The sequence below is a fragment of the Hyperolius riggenbachi genome, chromosome 8 (genome assembly GCF_040937935.1).
Source record: "Hyperolius riggenbachi isolate aHypRig1 chromosome 8, aHypRig1.pri, whole genome shotgun sequence".
Lineage (NCBI taxonomy): Eukaryota > Metazoa > Chordata > Amphibia > Anura > Hyperoliidae > Hyperolius > Hyperolius riggenbachi.
Genome location: NC_090653.1, coordinates 44558146 through 44578663, shown reverse-complemented (window position 1 = coordinate 44578663; position 20518 = coordinate 44558146). Strand labels below are relative to the sequence as shown.

The following is a 20518-nucleotide window of genomic DNA, read 5'->3' as shown; positions in this document are numbered from 1 at the left end:
TGGCATTTTAGGGGCCCTAAAGCGTGAGGAGTAGTCTTGAAACGAAATTTCTCAAAATGACCTGTGAAATCCTAAAGGTACTCATTGAACTTTGGGCCCCTTAGCGCAGTTAGGGTGCAAAAAAGTGCCACACATGTGGTATCGCCGTACTCAGGAGAAGTAGTATAATGTGTTTTGGGGTGTATTTTTCCACATACCCATGCTGAGTGGGAGAAATATCTCTATAAATAGACAATTGTGTGTAAAAAAAATAAAACAATTGTCATTTACGGAGATATTTCTCCCACCCAGCATGGGTATGTGTAAAAATACACCCCAAAACACATTATACTACTTCTCCTGAGTACGGCAATACCACATGTGTGGCACTTTTTTGCAGCCTAACTGCGCTAAGGGGCCAAAAGTCCAATGAGCATCTTTAGGCTTTACAGGGGTGCTTACAATTAGGCACCCTCCAAAATGCCAGGACAGTGAACACACCCCACAAATGACCCCATTTTGGAAAGTAGACACTTCAAGGTATTCAGAGAGGAGCATAGTGAGTCTGTGGCAGATTTCATTTTTTTTTGTCGCAAGTTAGAAGAAATGGAAACTTTTTCTTTTTCTTTTTTTTGTCAGAAAGTGTCATTTTCCGCTAACTTGTGACAAAAAATAAAATCTTCTATGAACTCACCATGCCTCTCACTGAATACTTTGGGATGTCTTCTTTCCAAAATGGGGTCATTTGGGGGGTATTTGTACTATCCTGGAATTTTAGCCCCTCATGAAACCTGACAGGTGCGCAGAAAAGTCAGAGATGCTTGAAAATGGAAAAATTCACTTTTGGCACCATAGTTTGTAAACGCTATAACTTTTACCCAATCCAATAAATATACACTGAATGATTTTTTTTTAATCAAAGACATGTAGCAGAATAACTTTCGCGCTCAAATGTATAGGAAATTTTACTTTATTTGAAAAATGTCAGCACAGGAAGTTAAAAAAGTCATTTTTTTGCCAAAATTCATGTCTTTTTTGATGAATATAATAAAAACTAAAACTCGCAGCAGCAATCAAATAGCAGCAAAAGAAAGCTGTATTAGTGACAAGAAAAGGAGGTAAAATTCATTTAGGTGGTAGGTTGTATGACCGAGCAATAAACCGTGAAAGCTGCAGTGGTCTGAATGGAGAAAAAGGCTCTGGTCCTTAAGGGGCGAAAAGACTGTGGTCCTGAAGTGGTTAAACAATTATTGCACACTTTCTGTAAATCCAATAAACTTCATTTCACTTCTCAAATATCACTGTGTGTGTCTCCTATATAATATATTTAACTGACATTTTGTTATCGTAACAAGCAACGATTTATACAGGAAAATCATGACGATTAACAAGGTTGCCCAAACTTTCACAACACACTGTATAGTTCCAACAGATCTGCTATGTATTTGGGTCCTATCTGGTTTAGAGCCTTGAATGTCAGCAGGCAGATCTTAAAAATAGATTCTTCATTTTACTGGCAACCAGTGAAGAGTTTGCAGTACTGGGGAGATGTGTGAGCTGCGGGGGGCATTGGCTAGAAGTCTGGCTGCTGCATTCTGTACTAATTGTAGGGGGTGCAGACCCTTATCCGGTGATCTGACGAAAAGGGCATTGCAGCAGTCCAGGCGGGAGGATACAAATGCATAAACAAGAGCAGGTAGGTCTCCAGCTGGGATAAGGTGTTTGATTCTTGCTATATTTCTCAGATGGAAGAATGAGGACTTGACAACAGGCTATCCCTGCTGTCTGAGTGTTAGCTTTCCATCCAGGACCACCCCAAGGTTTTGCACAGAGTCTTTATACTGTATGGCAGTGGTCCTCAAACTAAGCCCCCCCCCCCCCCCCCACAAAATGTATTACTTATAGATGCGGTCAGCTACATCTTTAAATATTGGTGTTCCGCATATAGAATAGCAGTGCTGGCACCACCCATCCACATGGAAGCCAGAAAGCAGTCATTCGCTGGTTTCCAATCAAACTCCACATCAGGTGACACTGCTGTCCAATTGGGCTGCAGGTTGTCACCTGGTATGCTTCACTGTCTGGCCCACAAAAACTATCATTTTATGTATACTCCGGCCCCCCAGCAGTCTGAAGAATGTTGAGCCGGCCCTCGACCCAAAACGTTTGGGGAGCCCTGCTGTATGGTATCTCCTCCAATTACTAGTTTTAAGTGGGAAGCCAGATTAGCAACCCATCTTGGGACAAGAGAAGGCGCTGTAGTCATAGAGATTCTGACACTAGGAGGGAGGTAGATCTAGTCGGTGGAGCCCGGGTAGGTATGTCACTTATGTCCAATGCTATGCCCGTTTACTCTGCAACTAAGGGGGCCCACTGCGGGTGTCTCCATGAGGCCAAGACCACCTAGTCCTCCTTGGCTATAGGCACCATAGCAGCTGCTATGGCTGCTATAATGATCCCCAGGGGCATTGCTAGGATCCTAAGAGAGTCCTGGGACACTTTTGGGCACTCCAGATGAAAAATAGGTGTGGCCATGCACCAGGATGTGGGTGTGGTCATGGGTGGGGCCAAATTTACATAACCTTAACAGCGGTCTAAGTAGGCCTTCGCAGAAAAAAATAAAATGCAGCATGTCACAGAAATAGTGAGCAATTTGTCCGCAACAACAGCAATAGGAGAACGATAAGATAAATGGGTTAAGTGTGCTGGAGCTCAAAAAACATGCGAAATGGGGAGAGGGAAAGAAAGCCCCTAGTCAAGCACCACTTAACGGTACAAAAAAGTTTATTCAATATTCCATATAAGTAAAGGACACAATGAGAAACAACACATAGTTAAAATCAAGTAAAAACGGCAAGAAACAACCCACTGCTGCAAATAAATGACATCAATAATGATATAAGTCACCTAATGTTGTATAAATAATGAAATACACCTGGTCACTAAATGAACTATCCTCAGCATGTATAAGGGTGTGCAACAATAATAATAGCAAAGTGAGCATCTGTTTAGAGCTCACTAATGCTTGAACCCGGGTTCAGTATATAAACGTGCAAAATAGCAAAATGCATACATATGAAAATACAATAAACCATAAACATATAGTGCTAAGTGTTATAAATACACAGAACTGCAATATATACCCTGGAGCAGCCTATAGATAAAGTGCATAAAAGTGAACGGAGTGCAAAAAATAGAAGATACTTATCCCCAGAGAACATGCATCAGGTGTAGGCAGCAAAGTGAGGTCGGTTCCCCTCGGAACAATCCGCAAGCTCCGCGGGCGTCACCCCGCTTTGAAAGGAGAGAGGACACCGCAACATCTACCACGCCAAATCGGCGTTTAAATGAGAAGGGATGGAGGGCGTGCGCATAGACGCCAGCTCCACGCCACCCGGATGTGACGTCATGAGCCGGCGGAAGTGACGAGGACCGGTGAGCAGGAAAGGAGGAAGCGTGACCACGCTGGAGCGCAGTGGCAAAAATAAGGAAGCCGCAAGGTGAGTGGTAACAGCGCTAAAGGAGGGAACAGAGTGAACAGAAGAGACCCATGCATGTGAGACACCCATATAGAGTATATGGTGCATATAATGCAAACTAATAGGCACATCTATGCACATACATATTACGTAAAAGCATAATTACATGGTCAAAAACAATATATGTATATATATATATAAATAATACCATATACATCCTATTCACAAAATTCTTAAAGGGGCCATTACTCCTATATTAAATGTAATCCCTAACACAGTCCAGCACTTAGCCAAAAATTCATAAGTTCCAGAGGGAACAACACTTCAAGGAGGGCAACAAACGACGCACAACGGCCGCAGCACATGGACATCTTCAATCCGGAATGAAGTACAAGAGTTGGTCAGAGAATCATAAACTCCTGAGTCCCCAGGATAGGGTAGTTCAAGGGTCCACAAATAAGGGTCCACAACAGTGGTCCACAACAATGGATCCAGAGAGAACACAGTACTTCAAGGAGAGCAACAACGACACACAACGGCCGCAGCGCATGGGCATCTTCAATCCGGAATAAAATACAAGAATTGATCAAAGCTTCATAATCTCTTGAGTCCCCAGAGTAGGGTAGTCCAAGGGTCCACAAACAAGGGTCCATAACAATGGTCCATGTTGATCAATGGTCTATATCTTATTACACAGGTCACAAGTACACACGCTATAATCTGCATGAAGATACAACAAAATGTTAATGTATACTATTACATAGACAACAAATATCCCCCAGATAAACAATTATTATTTTTGAAACATATCATAGCAGTACTAACCCAATCTGGAAAATCCAGACTGGCTACTGTTCTTGCTGGACGACCTGGAGAATGTTATTGAATACCCAAAAGATCAAAAGTATCAAAATATCACAACTTCGAAAAGATTTCAGAGTTCCAAAATATCTAAAATTCACTAAGGCTCCCTTGAGGCTACATGTCACTCTCTAGCCTAAAAAGCCAGACCAGTCAATTTCCTCATTGATTCCCAAAGGAGCCATACTTCCTAATTGGTAGATCCATCTAGCCTCACGTTTCAATAGATTTCCAACTAGATCTCCACCCCTTAAGCCAAGCCTGATATGCTCAATGCCCACTACATGTAGACCTGCAGATGATCCCCATGGTAGGATAGAAAGTGCGCGGCCACCGATGTCAGAACCTGCCCATTTGCCAAGTCTCGTGAGGCCAATCTAATCTTGGAGAGATGTTGTTGGATTCTAGTTTTAAGCATATTTTTAGTTTGCCCCACATAGATCTTTTTACAGGGGCAAATCAAAGCATATACCACTCCCTTGCTCTTACAATTGACATAGTTGTTTAACCTGTATTGCCTGGTACCCCCCTGTGTCAACAATGGTCTGTTGAGGCCGCATATGTTGACAAATGTTGCAATCCCCGCATGGGTAGCTACCTTTTAGGGGGCCTCTGCATTTTTTCTTTCCCTCAACGAAATAGCTTGAGCAAAGTTTGTCTTTAAGGCTTGGACATCTTTTTGCTGTAATAGAGGCCTGGGGTGTAATAAATTTAGCAACTGTAGTGTCTGAAAGCAGAACAGGCCATGCTTTATTGAGAATACGATACAAATCCCTCCATTGATTATTGTACATGGTGCTGAGTCTTACCAATTGGTTAGTTGGTCTGGAAGTCTGATGGAGTAATGCTGACCTATCGGTGGTTCTGGCCCTTTGGTAGGCTTGGGAGATCACTCTTTTAGGGTAGCCCCTATCCTTGAAGCGTTTGGTGAGACACCTCGCCGAGGTAGGTTTACGGAACAAGTCCGTGCTCAAATGTCCCTGTGTGTCGATCTTAATTTTGATATCCAGGAAATCGATGTCTGTATTATAGGCTCGAGTCAGGATATCGTCCAACAATACTTTGTAATACTCCGTAGGATTCCCAGGTAGGGTCACATAGTTGTTAGTATTCTTCAATAGCTTGTAAGCTTCCTGTATGTACATTTCCTTGGGCCATAAGACAACATTGCCTCCTTTGTCTGCCTCCGATTCACCTTGCTGGTTCTCTTGTAATAAACCCATTAAGTCTTCAAAGACCTGTCTGTCCAAAGACTCCATGTGAGGGGGGACTGCTACATCACCTTCAAAATATTTCTTAAAAGTTAATTTTCTGCAAAAGAGATAAACATCCTTCAGGAGCTCAAATTTGTCAAGGCTCTTGGTAGGTGAAAACGTGAGACCCTTTGTTAACACTTCCTGTTCAACTTCAGATAGCTGATAGTCAGTTAAATTAATGACCTTTAGTCCATGTGTTGTTGTTCCCTCAATCTCTTGACCCGTGGAGTGTGGGGGTTCCTGAAATCTCTTACTCTGGTGTCTCCTACCACCCCTCCTTGTCCGCTTTCTACGTCCACATCGCTGTCCGATAAAAAATAGTCACTGGTAGAAGCTGAATCATTAGCCTGAGGCCTTCTGGGATTCTGTCCATAATTATTTGGTTGTGGGGCTTCTCCCCCACTAGGCCCATTAGGTTTGTTAGGTTTATTGGGCTTATTGGGCTTGGGGTGTCTTCTACGCTTCCTCCCATTCCCTCTATGTCTCCACCTATAGGCTGCTCCACTATCATAGTCCTGACGATCCCTAGCCAGCTTTTTCTTTTTACCATCAATAATAAATTTCTCAAAACTCTCCATATCCAATTTTAACTGGTCAAGGAAGGGTTGGACAATGGTGTTCCTGTCAAACGCCATGAGTGAAGCTTCAAGTTTTTTAATTTCAGTTTTTTTCTGAGCCAAAAGTTTTTCATCGTGCTCAATGAGCATGTCTATAATGATGACAGAACATTTGGATAGGCCAGTTTCCCAGGTTGCTTTATATTCGTCCATGACCTCCCATGCTGGGAAGATCTGGACCCTCAAGCCTCTGGGATAAATTTGTTCCTCCTTATATTGTTTGAGGCTATGTACATTCCACCATAATCTTAAATAGACCTTATTAAGATCCTTAAATGTTCTACATAATTGCCTGGCCTCCTCTGGAACACCACCTCCACCCTGTGGGTCAGTCACAGAAAAAACAGCTTCAAACTTTCTGTTCCACCCAGTCTCTAATCTATCAATAAAACCCTCCATGTTGGATCTCACTGTGTCCAAGAGAGTACTTTGGAGCAATAACTGGACCAAAGAAATCTAATCAAAGATATCAATCTATATATGATATATAGAGCAAATTGCGTAAATCCTATTGCAGGGTGCTGGACTGAGAAGGTGACATGAAAGAGGACACCTCAATACGTAAATATAGAGCAATTTGTCCGCAACAACAGCAATAGGAGAACGATAAGATAAATGGGTTAAGTGTGCTGGAGCTCAAAAAACATGCGAAATAGGGAGAGGGAAAGAAAGCCCCTAGTCAAGCACCACTTAACGGTACAAAAAAGTTTATTCAATATTCCATATAAGTAAAGGACACAATGAGAAACAACACATAGTTAAAATCAAGTAAAAACGGCAAGAAACAACCCACTGCTGCAAATAAATGACATCAATAATGATATAAGTCACCTAATGTTGTATAAATAATGAAATACACCTGGTCACTAAATGAACTATCCTCAGCATGTATAAGGGTGTGCAACAATAATAATAGCAAAGTGAGCATCTGTTTAGAGCTCACTAATGCTTGAACCCGGGTTCAGTATATAAACGTGCAAAATAGCAAAATGCATACATATGAAAATACAATAAACCATAAACATATAGTGCTAAGTGTTATAAATACACAGAACTGCAATATATACCCTGGAGCAGCCTATAGATAAAGTGCATAAAAGTGAACGGAGTGCAAAAAATAGAAGATACTTATCCCCAGAGAACATGCATCAGGTGTAGGCAGCAAAGTGAGGTCGGTTCCCCTCGGAACAATCCCGCAAGCTCCGCGGGCGTCACCCCGCTTTGAAAGGAGAGAGGACACCGCAACATCTACCACGCCAAATCGGCGTTTAAATGAGAAGGGATGGAGGGCGTGCGCATAGACGCCAGCTCCACGCCACCCGGATGTGACGTCATGAGCCGGCGGAAGTGACGAGGACCGGTGAGCAGGAAAGGAGGAAGCGTGACCACGCTGGAGCGCAGTGGCAAAATAAGGAAGCCGCAAGGTGAGTGGTAACAGCGCTAAAGGAGGGAACAGAGTGAACAGAAGAGACCCATGCATGTGAGACACCCATATAGAGTATATGGTGCATATAATGCAAACTAATAGGCACATCTATGCACATACATATTACGTAAAAGCATAATTACATGGTCAAAAACAATATATGTATATATATATAAATAATACCATAATACATCCTATTCACAAAATTCTTAAAGGGGCCATTACTCCTATATTAAATGTAATCCCTAACACAGTCCAGCACTTAGCCAAAAATTCATAAGTTCCAGAGGGAACAACACTTCAAGGAGGGCAACAAACGACGCACAACGGCCGCAGCACATGGACATCTTCAATCCGGAATGAAGTACAAGAGTTGGTCAGAGAATCATAAACTCCTGAGTCCCCAGGATAGGGTAGTTCAAGGGTCCACAAATAAGGGTCCACAACAGTGGTCCACAACAATGGATCCAGAGAGAACACAGTACTTCAAGGAGAGCAACAACGACACACAACGGCCGCAGCGCATGGGCATCTTCAATCCGGAATAAAATACAAGAATTGATCAAAGCTTCATAATCTCTTGAGTCCCCAGAGTAGGGTAGTCCAAGGGTCCACAAACAAGGGTCCATAACAATGGTCCATGTTGATCAATGGTCTATATCTTATTACACAGGTCACAAGTACACACGCTATAATCTGCATGAAGATACAACAAAATGTTAATGTATACTATTACATAGACAACAAATATCCCCCAGATAAACAATTATTATTTTTGAAACATATCATAGCAGTACTAACCCAATCTGGAAAATCCAGACTGGCTACTGTTCTTGCTGGACGACCTGGAGAATGTTATTGAATACCCAAAAGATCAAAAGTATCAAAATATCACAACTTCGAAAAGATTTCAGAGTTCCAAAATATCTAAAATTCACTAAGGCTCCCTTGAGGCTACATGTCACTCTCTAGCCTAAAAAGCCAGACCAGTCAATTTCCTCATTGATTCCCAAAGGAGCCATACTTCCTAATTGGTAGATCCATCTAGCCTCACGTTTCAATAGATTTCCAACTAGATCTCCACCCCTTAAGCCAAGCCTGATATGCTCAATGCCCACTACATGTAGACCTGCAGATGATCCCCCATGGTAGGATAGAAAGTGCGCGGCCACCGATGTCAGAACCTGCCCATTTGCCAAGTCTCGTGAGGCCAATCTAATCTTGGAGAGATGTTGTTGGATTCTAGTTTTAAGCATATTTTTAGTTTGCCCCACATAGATCTTTTTACAGGGGCAAATCAAAGCATATACCACTCCCTTGCTCTTACAATTACTCCATCAGACTTCCAGACCAACTAACCAATTGGTAAGACTCAGCACCATGTACAATAATCAATGGAGGGATTTGTATCGTATTCTCAATAAAGCATGGCCTGTTCTGCTTTCAGACACTACAGTTGCTAAATTTATTACACCCCAGGCCTCTATTACAGCAAAAAGATGTCCAAGCCTTAAAGACAAACTTTGCTCAAGCTATTTCGTTGAGGGAAAGAAAAAATGCAGAGGCCCCCTAAAAGGTAGCTACCCATGCGGGGATTGCAACATTTGTCAACATATGCGGCCTCAACAGACCATTGTTGACACAGGGGGTACCAGGCAATACAGGTTAAACAACCATGTCTATTGTAAGAGCAAGGGAGTGGTATATGCTTTGATTTGCCCCTGTAAAAAGATCTATGTGGGGCAAACTAAAAATATGCTTAAAACTAGAATCCAACAACATCTCTCCAAGATTAGATTGGCCTCACGAGACTTGGCAAATGGGCAGGTTCTGACATCGGTGGCCGCGCACTTTCTATCCTACCATGGGGGATCATCTGCAGGTCTACATGTAGTGGGCATTGAGCATATCAGGCTTGGCTTAAGGGGTGGAGATCTAGTTGGAAATCTATTGAAACGTGAGGCTAGATGGATCTACCAATTAGGAAGTATGGCTCCTTTGGGAATCAATGAGGAAATTGACTGGTCTGGCTTTTTAGGCTAGAGAGTGACATGTAGCCTCAAGGGAGCCTTAGTGAATTTTAGATATTTTGGAACTCTGAAATCTTTTCGAAGTTGTGATATTTTGATACTTTTGATCTTTTGGGTATTCAATAACATTCTCCAGGTCGTCCAGCAAGAACAGTAGCCAGTCTGGATTTTCCAGATTGGGTTAGTACTGCTATGATATGTTTCAAAAATAATAATTGTTTATCTGGGGGATATTTGTTGTCTATGTAATAGTATACATTAACATTTTGTTGTATCTTCATGCAGATTATAGCGTGTGTACTTGTGACCTGTGTAATAAGATATAGACCATTGATCAACATGGACCATTGTTATGGACCCTTGTTTGTGGACCCTTGGACTACCCTACTCTGGGGACTCAAGAGATTATGAAGCTTTGATCAATTCTTGTATTTTATTCCGGATTGAAGATGCCCATGCGCTGCGGCCGTTGTGTGTCGTTGTTGCTCTCCTTGAAGTACTGTGTTCTCTCTGGATCCATTGTTGTGGACCACTGTTGTGGACCCTTATTTGTGGACCCTTGAACTACCCTATCCTGGGGACTCAGGAGTTTATGATTCTCTGACCAACTCTTGTACTTCATTCCGGATTGAAGATGTCCATGTGCTGCGGCCGTTGTGCGTCGTTTGTTGCCCTCCTTGAAGTGTTGTTCCCTCTGGAACTTATGAATTTTTGGCTAAGTGCTGGACTGTGTTAGGGATTACATTTAATATAGGAGTAATGGCCCCTTTAAGAATTTTGTGAATAGGATGTATTATGGTATTATTTATATATATATACATATATTGTTTTTGACCATGTAATTATGCTTTTACGTAATATGTATGTGCATAGATGTGCCTATTAGTTTGCATTATATGCACCATATACTCTATATGGGTGTCTCACATGCATGGGTCTCTTCTGTTCACTCTGTTCCCTCCTTTAGCGCTGTTACCACTCACCTTGCGGCTTCCTTATTTTGCCACTGCGCTCCAGCGTGGTCACGCTTCCTCCTTTCCTGCTCACCGGTCCTCGTCACTTCCGCCGGCTCATGACGTCACATCCGGGTGGCGTGGAGCTGGCGTCTATGCGCACGCCCTCCATCCCTTCTCATTTAAACGCCGATTTGGCGTGGTAGATGTTGCGGTGTCCTCTCTCCTTTCAAAGCGGGGTGACGCCCGCGGAGCTTGCGGGATTGTTCCGAGGGGAACCGACCTCACTTTGCTGCCTACACCTGATGCATGTTCTCTGGGGATAAGTATCTTCTATTTTTTGCACTCCGTTCACTTTTATGCACTTTATCTATAGGCTGCTTCAGGGTATATATTGCAGTTCTGTGTATTTATAACACTTAGCACTATATGTTTATGGTTTATTGTATTTTCATATGTATGCATTTTGCTATTTTGCACGTTTATATACTGAACCCGGGTTCAAGCATTAGTGAGCTCTAAACAGATGCTCACTTTGCTATTATTATTGTTGCACACCCTTATACATGCTGAGGATAGTTCATTTAGTGACCAGGTGTATTTCATTATTTATACAACATTAGGTGACTTATATCATTATTGATGTCATTTATTTGCAGCAGTGGGTTGTTTCTTGCCGTTTTTACTTGATTTTAACTATGTGTTGTTTCTCATTGTGTCCTTTACTTATATGGAATATTGAATAAACTTTTTTGTACCGTTAAGTGGTGCTTGACTAGGGGCTTTCTTTCCCTCTCCCCATTTCGCATGTCACAGAAATAGGCAATGTCACATATGGGACCTGCTGGGTGCTGTGCGGTGCCATGCTGGGCACTGTGGTACCTCTATGGGGCATGCTGGGTGTTGTGGTGACACGCTCAAAGCTGTGGTGCCTGGAGCCTCCATAGGGAGCATGCATTGTTGTGTGTGTTCTCCTCACTCTTCCTCCCTCTGACTCCCTCAGCAGAGTAGCACTACTACTACCTTTCATCCGCTCTCCAAGTCTGGAGACATCCTCTGTATCTGGCGATTCTCCCCCTAGCATCCGAGAATCAGACTCTAGGAGCTACAGCATCTGATTCATTCTGAGGCACTAGGAGGAGAAGCCTGGAAGAGAAGATGTCTGGAGAATCTGGAGAGCAAGCGGCCGAGGTCAGTACTGCTGCCTGGGGGACATCCGGGGCACCCCAGAATAGATCCGGGGCACGTGCCACTGATCTTTGGGGCTAGCAACCCCCCTGATGATCCCTACGCCTATGCATTCTATGCAGCTTGGCATAGAGCCAATTCAATTCATAAATAGCAATAAATGTGCACACAACCTGGATGTATCAGCATCTCGCTGACCATATTGACTCATTACAGCAGAATTAGGGCCCTGGCCCTAGTTTTCTTTCTGGATCCCATAGAGCCTTCCTGGTCCTCTGTGTCCCCTTGTTCCACCGCCGAGCCCCAGTTGCAGCCATCCAACTTCAATGTCGAAGAGACCTTCAGGTCTCCTCTGAAGGCTTTAGACATATTCCTGTCTCCTCTGAAGGCTTTGGACATTTACGGATCTCCAAGAATTTCTGAAGACAAGCGGCTCTGTATTGCGCACGCTTCTTTCGAAGTACTCAGAGGACGGAGTACTAAAGCCTTCCGAGAAGAACCGGAGATGCACCCTGCAGGAAATTTGAATGGGGAAGAGTGGGAGAACGAGAAGGCCGAGCGAGGAATGGGAAGGCTATATAGCTAGGTAGGTGAGTATGGAACTTTTTTATTTAAGGTATCCTTTAAAGGACTTACGAGGTGACATGTGACATGATGAGATAGACAAGTGTATGTATAGTGCCAAGCGCACAAATAACTATGCTGTGTTCCTTTTTTCTTTCTCTGCCTGAAAAAGTTAAAAAAAAAAGTTAAAAATCAGGTATGAAAGTGACAGTTTCTGTCTGGGTCGGGACCGGGTCGGACTGGGTCAGACTATAGCATAACTCTCACTGATAAGTAATTACAGCCATAAAACATTTTTCTGTCAGTAAATGGCGTCTGAAAGCAGGAAAGAGATAAAAGGGGTCAATAAATCATAGATTTGAGCTCTGGTATACTGCAATGAATGTGTCATTGAGCAGAGACAATGAAACAGTAAAAACTTAAAAACTAGATTTAAATATAAAATAAAACTGTGGGATATGTAAAAAATACATTTTTAGGAGAAGTAGGATAGATATAATTGTTTTTCTCCGAAGTTTATTTTCACCTCGTAAGTCCTTTAAGTGTGAATTTTTTTTTAATCAATCCAGCCCAGCTTTGCAGAATCACCTATGATATTCCTATCTGAGATGTTTGGAGTTATCTGAAAACAGCTTTGTCAATGGAGGGAAACAAACTCCATGTAGGTCGAAAGAGTGAGAGCTGAGGACTCCAGTGCTGCACACATAACTCACTCTTGCATGTTTAAAGGATACCCGAGGCGGAAATAATGAAATAAACAATTGTATCTATCTTCCTTCTAAAAAATACTTTTTAAGTTATAAATGTTTAATTGTTTTTGCTCAATGGCACATTCATTGAAGTATGCCAGAGCTAAAGTTTGTGAATTATTGACCCCTTTTAACTCTTTCCTGCCCTCAAAAGAAGCCATTTCTGCTAGGAAAGTGTTTTATAGTGGGAATTTCTTATCAGTGAGGGTCACACTGTAGTCACTTCCTGCCTGAGTCAGGACTGAGTCAGCCACTTACATACCTGATATTTAACTCTTTCAGGCAGAGAGAGAAAAAAGGAACACAGCATAGCTATTTGTGTGCTAGGCACTGTACATAGATACGCATGTCTATCTCATGTCACATGTCACCTCGGGTATCCTATAATAAAATTGTCATTTCCCCCACAAGTCTTTTGGAAGGAAACCAGCAATTTCTTTATTTGTGATTGTTTTCAACTAACCATAGAGAACGTTGCACCGGGAGTAAGGAATGTCCATCACCACAAGTCCTTTAACTTTGATAGCAAGAAAGACAAGCATGTTCCAAAATCCTTCGATTATGACTTGGCTATTATAGAACTGGATAAAAAGTTGGACTTTTCTATGACAATCAGGTAATATCTTTCATCATGAATGTATATATCAGCTTGTAAAGAGAATCAGGTGTAAGTTTCTTACTTCTTGTGTTGATATATTTACCCCCTAACAGAGTGCTGCAGTTATGGTGCCCCCCCTCACTGGCCCTGAAGCCATTTTACTTCTTGTGTTTTATTGAGATGTTTTTTCCCCTAACAGACTGCTGCGGTTATGGTGCCCTTCCTTCACTGGTCCTGATGCCCTTGCCAGTGGTACTTGTTCCCTTTACCGCTATTCTTCCCCTCTCTCCCACCACTTGTCCTGGCTTCCCTGGCCACTGACTTGGTCTCATTCCCACCCCTTACTACACTTGGTTCCTCCCACCACTGTCCACTCGCCTTGGTCAATGGTATTGTTCCTCCTCACAAGTGATTCTGGTTCCCGTTGCTCACTGTTCTGCTCTCTTGACCATAGGTCCTAGTCTCCCCCCCCCCCCCATCACTGGTCCAAGTTCCTCTCACTGTCCTCAAGACCCTGTAATTGGTGCTGGTGCCCCTAACTACTTTATTTGTTCCTTTTGCCATTACCACAGTCTCCCCCACTACCATCTGGGTCATTTCAGCACTGGCCCTGGTTAAGCTCATCAATGTCTTGGTCCCCCGTTACTATTCCAGCTCACCACTATCCTCACCCCTCTTGTCCTGGTACTTGCCCCTCTTGTCTAAGTCCCTTCCCCCTGTGTTTTTCTTACAACACTCATGGTGTATCCATTACTAGCTCTGATGCCCCCAACACTTTCTTGGTGTTTGCGCCCACTTTTCTTTTTATTTATTTATTGTGTTTATATAGCGCCAACATCTTCCGCAGCGCTGCACAGAGTATATTGTCTTGTCACTAACTGTCCCTCAGAGGGGTTCACAATGTAATCCCTACCATAGTCATATGTCTATGTATGTATCGTGTAGTGCATGTATCATAGTCTAGGGCCAATTTAGAATGAAGCCAATTAACTTATATGTATGTTTTTGGGATGTGGGAGAAAACTGGAGTGCCCAGAGGAAACCCACACAGACACGGGGAGAACATACAGACCCCTTGCAGATGTTGACCTGGCTGGGATTCAAACTAAGGACCCAGCGCTGCAAGGCGAGAGCGCAAACCACTACACCACCATGATGCCCATCATGGTCCCCCTTGCCACTGGTCCTGGTTCCCCTCTTCTCTGTCCTTGTTACCTCTGCCAGTGATCATGATACCTTTGCTGCTGGCCCTGATCCCATCACCACATGTAGAATGTGCACAAAGAGCATGTTTGGAGTGATCAGTATAGCTACCTTTCCTCACTCCAGTTTCAGGACCCCTGTCATCGCTTCCCTGATATTCAGCCTTGTTGTAGACATAGTGTGGTCATCATGATGATATCAATGAAGCTGCATGTTGGATGATGCAGTACCATGCAATGGGCTTGATTCACAAAAGGGTGCTAACATAGTTAGTACGCCTAAAAGCTTTGAACGTGCAAACTAGGGTGCTAAGTCATTTGCACGTCCAAAGCAAAGCGATGTTTTGCGCCCAATGGTGCAACGTTTTGTGTGCAGCGCTAACCTTTGTGCGTGCAAATGCTTGCGTGCATATTAGCGTGTGAAGCTGCCCTTTCGCGTCCTAAGTGCCTTTTCACTGGCTTGCTAACACTTAGCACCCTTTAGTGAATCGAGGCCAATGTGAGTGAGTCCCAGTGGCTGAAGAAAGGCTCTCCTCACCACTTCCCTTGTTGCCCTCACCTCTGGTCCAGGTCCTCTTCACCACTAGCCTACGTTCCCATCATCACAGGTCATATCTCCCCTTGCCATTGCTGTGGTCACCTACCATTTGTCCTGGCTCTCCTCACTGTCCTTATTCCCCCAATGGGTACATTTCGCAAACTATTTATTTCATTATAAACAAACATTTGAAATCAGCTTACTTTTTTTTTTTTTTTTTTACTCCAGACCTATCTGTCTGCCTTGCACCACCGGAACAACCTGGGCATTAAAACTTCGAACCAAAGCAGCATCTTGTGATGACCAATGTAAGTGTTCAGAAATGAAAAGAAATGTGGGCAAAGTAGCATGAAACAAAAAGTATAAAACTGACCCTTCAGTGGGTCATTACCAAGGATGGTCATTGAGATGCAAAAAATCAGAGTTGATGCAGGATTATGTAAATGTTTTATGTAAATTTATGCAGCTTGACAATGCAGCGCCAAATCCTGCCAAGGTAAAATACATAGAGCAGTTTTACCGCATCAGCAATGGTGGCTGTTCTCATAAATGGGACCACCAATGAGCCACAGCGACTTCCCATAGTTGAATCAAATCTCACCTGTTATCCCTGCCCCCTCCCCACATGACATCTGACTGGCTTCACTTTTGGGGTGTGGCAGGGGTGTTAGGGGAACAGCAAAGCGAATCTGACAGAGATCGATGCTCCAGAATGGCTGCCTGATCAAAATTTCAATTGATTATCGTCTGAGAATTGATTACACTTATCGACAGCCAGGGCCGGATTTACCATAAGGCATTGTAGGCTCGTGCCTACAGGTGCCTGATGATGGAAAGGTGGCTCACTCCCTCCCCAACCGCCCCCTTCCCTCCTTCTGTATGCAGAGTCACGAGTGGAGTGTAAATGAGAGGTTACACACCCAGCTCTCTGCAATCCAATGACGAGATCTCCCTTCAGCCGCGGGTACCTCTAACTACTTCACAATTGGGGGCATCTCCAGCTACTTTATACTGAGGGGATACCTCTGGCTACCTTATACTAAGGGGCGCCTGTTGCCAAAGCAGGTTACTTTGGTGCCCCTTGCTCAGCGCCGAGCTCCAAAGCTGTGTTCCGTCATAGCACTAGTGCAATGCTGCACAGCCCTGATGTTCTAGAGGGCCCAGGGGGCAGCGGCGGAGGACCAGAGGAAAGCATGGGAAGATGCTATAGGATCCAGAGGCTTCCCGAGGCTTCCCTCTACTTAGGTTTTTCTGTGTTTCTGAACCCGAGCTTTGGTTCAGGTTCACTTTAATTACAGTGGGATGCTAAAGTTTGGGCAACGTTGTTAATCGTCATGATTTTTCTGCATAAATCGTTGGTTGCTGAGATAAAAAAAATGTCAGTTGATTATATCATATAGGAGACACACACAGTGATATTTGAGAAGTGAAATGAAGTTTATCGGATTTACAGAAAGTGGGCAATAATTGTTTCAATAAAATTAGGCAGGTGCATAAATTTGGGCACTGTTGTCATTTTATTGATTCCAATATCTTTAGAACTAATTATTGGAACTCAAATTGTCTTGGTAAGCTTAGTAACCCCTGACCTACATACACAGGTGAATCCAATTAAGAGAAAGAGTATCTAAGGGGGTCAATTATAAGTTTCCCTCCTCTTTTAATTTTCTCTGAAAAGTAGCAACATGGGGGTCTCAAAACCACTCTCAAATGACCTGAAGACAAAGATTGTTCACCATCATGGTTTAGGGGAAGGATATAGAAAGCTGTCTCAAAGATTTCAGCTGTCTGGTTCCACAGTTAGGAATATATTGAGGAAATGGAAGACCACAGGCTCAGTTCAAGTTAAGGCTCGAAGTGGCAGACCAAGAAAAATCTTGGATAAACAGAAGCAACGAATGGTGAGAACAGTCAGAGTCAACCCACAGACCAGCTCCAAAGACCTACAACATCATCTTGCTGCAGATTGAGTCACTGTGCATTGTTCAACCATTTGGAGCACTTTACACAAGGAGATGCTGTTTGCGAGACTGATGCAGAGGAAGCCTTCTCTCTGCCCTCAGCACAAACAGAGCCGCTAAAGCACATTTGGACAAGCCAGCTTCATTTTGGAATAAGGTGCTGTGGACTGATGAAACTAAAATTGAGTTATTTGGGCGTCATGCATGGAGGAAAAACAACACAGCATTCCAAGAAAAATACCCGCTACCTACAGTAAAATATGGTGGTGGTTGCATCATGCTGTGGGGCTGTGTGGCCAGTGCAGGGGCTGGGAATCTTGTCAAGGTTGAGGGATGCATGGATTCTACTCAGTATCAGCAGATTCTGGAGACCGATATCCAGGAGTCAATAACAAAGCTGAAGCTGCGCCGGGGCTGGATTTTTCAACAAGACAATGACCCTAAACACTGCACAAAATCCACTAAAGCATTCATGCAGAGGAACAAGTACAACGTTCTAGAATGGTCATCTCAGTCCCCAGACCTGAAGATAATTAAAAAATCTGTGGTGTGAGTTAAAGAGAGCTGTCTATGCACAGAAGCCATCAAACCTGAATGAACTAGAGATGTTTTGTAAAGAGGAATTGTCCAAAATACTTTCAACCAGAATCTCATTGGAACTTACAGGTAGTGTTTAGAGGCTGTAATTTCTGCAAAATGAGGATCTACTAAATATTGATTTCATTTCTTTTTTGTGGTGCCCAAATTTATGCACCTGCCTAATTATTGCACACTTTCTGTAAATCCAACAAACTTCATTTCACTTCTCAAATATCACTGAGTGTGTCTCCTATATGATATATTTAACTGACATTTTTTATCGTAACAACCAACGATTTATACAGGAAAATCATGACAATTAACAAGGTTGCCCAAACTTTCGCACCCCACTGTATGTTATTACATGCTGCCTGTTTATTGCAATTATTATGACTGAGTGGTGCTACTTTCTATCAGATATCTTCATTTGATAGATAGCTAGATAGCTAGCTAGATAGATAGATAGATAGATAGATAGATAGACAGACAGACAGACAGACAGACAGACAGACAGACAGACAGACAGACAGACAGACAGACAGACAGATAGATAGATAGATAGATAGATAGATAGATAGATAGATAGATAGATAGATAGATAGATAGATAGATAGATAGATAGATAGACTTTGTGCTCCAGCAAACAGTGTGGACAGTCTCCATGTGAGACATGGACCCAATTGAGGACTGGTGCCATGTGTGGACTGCCACCATGTGTGAAATGGCCCCATGTGTGGACTGCCTCATGTGTGGACAGGTCCCCTATGTGTGGCCTGTCCCCATGTGTGTACTGGCTCCATGTGAGGGATGGACCCAAGAGAGGACTGGTGCCATGTGTGGGCTGGCCCCATGTGAGGACTGGCCCCATATGTGAGGACTGGCCAAAGAGTGAACCACCTCATGTGTGGTCTGGCCCCTTGTGTGGTCTGGCCCCATGTGTGGTCTGGCCCATGTATGGACTGGCCCATGTATGGACTGGGCGCAGTGTTATTTTCCTGAGCATTGTTGGTGTATCTGATATTTACTTTCTCCCTTTAGTACAAGTATTACTACCTGAGGCTGAGGAAGAGATCAAAGCACTGTTCATTACCGAAGAACGGGTCAACAAGTTTGAGAGGCTTAATGTGACCATAAGAGAAGGAACTAAGGTTTGGAGATCTATATCCTATTGTTCTGTTGTGTCAATCAGTGTTGAAACTGTAACTCCGCTTTTATGGCCAGCATAAACATATCCTCCCCTGAGAACATGATTATACTTCAAAAATTTCACCTAAGATTTGGTTCATTGTGGATATGCATGTGATTTTTTTGCATACACCATTCTGAGTTTGCCGGTTTTCTTTTCCTTTTATTTAATTAACAAACTTTCGTATGAAATCAGGGGCGTAGCAATTGCCATAGCAGCTGTTACGGCTCCCACAGACAAGGTATCTGGTAATCACTTTTAGCAGCATATAAAAAAGTCTGGACACAAAGATGAAGTGAAACTGTGCTTTTAATGACCTGCAGGGCCGGAGCTACCATAGGAAAAAATGGGCAATTGCCCTAGGGCCCCAGAGCCTGTAGGGGCCCGCTAGGTGTCCCACCCCCATCTTAACTGTTGCTCCTCAGGGAAACTTTTTTTTGTGTTTCTCCACCCTCTGACTTTGTCTCAGTGCCCATGGACTGTATGCAGTGTAGATTGCATGAGAATGTAAACTAACCAATTAACCCAGATCTATAGGGTAAGGACAGGTGGCATTGCTTAAGAGTGCCTCCATCTGAGGGCCCTATGAAAGTTTTGCTATGGGGCCACATGATCTCTAGCTTCGCCACTGTATGAAATTTTGGGTTTTTAAAACGCAGTGCGAATTTTGCATGAATGTCAATGAAGCTAATTTACATGCAAAGTACATCTAATTAGCTCTCAAATTGCATGCGATTTTTTTTCTGTGCAAAATGCAAAATTTTTGCATACTCAATGACTTGTATTAAAATACGTATCCCACATCACTTATGAAAATAAGCAGAGCTGCCATCGAAATTTAAAGTAAGTGTGAAGGAAGGGAAAAAAGAGTTTGATTGTCGCTTATGGAAAGTACCATAGAGGCCTACGTATATGGGCCCCGGTGCGATTTTTACATGCCCCTCCCCCCTAACAATTGATTGCACCAAAACCTCCCAAGAACATTCCCAGTGTCAGAGGTGCAAGAAGGGGACGGGGAACAGCTTGTTAATGATTATTATCGTTGAAAGCATCCATAGAAGTGATCATTACAAGCACAGGATATAACAAGCCAATACTGTGGTTGAGGGGGGTCCCTATGGGGCCCCTCTGGCCCAAGGGCCCCAATGCAGTTAAGACCTCTGCAACCCCTATTGCTACGCCACTGGCTTTGCCATAGAGCCTTTCCAGTCCTCTCTCTGTCTCCTCGTTCTACCACCAGAGCCTGATGAAGTTCTTTTACCAGCTTGGTTGAATATGACTTTATGCCTTTGGTACTTCTTGTGCAGTGTTCGGAAGTACTCGTGTCCCCGAGTACTTCCACAGATGAGCAC

The 20518-nt window shown here is 43.2% G+C and overlaps 1 protein-coding gene across 1 annotated transcript in view; it reads left to right on the top strand.

Annotated features, from left to right (window-relative positions):
* The window catches only part of LOC137528777 (complement factor B-like), a 134084-nt gene that overhangs the window by 99219 nt on the left and 14347 nt on the right, over nucleotides 1-20518 (top strand). Inside the window, exons 13-15 of the mRNA XM_068250348.1 lie at nucleotides 13571-13718; nucleotides 15669-15748; nucleotides 19019-19128. Of these exons, the coding sequence (XP_068106449.1) occupies nucleotides 13571-13718; nucleotides 15669-15748; nucleotides 19019-19128 (338 nt within the window). The remainder of the gene's footprint in view (nucleotides 1-13570; nucleotides 13719-15668; nucleotides 15749-19018; nucleotides 19129-20518) is intronic.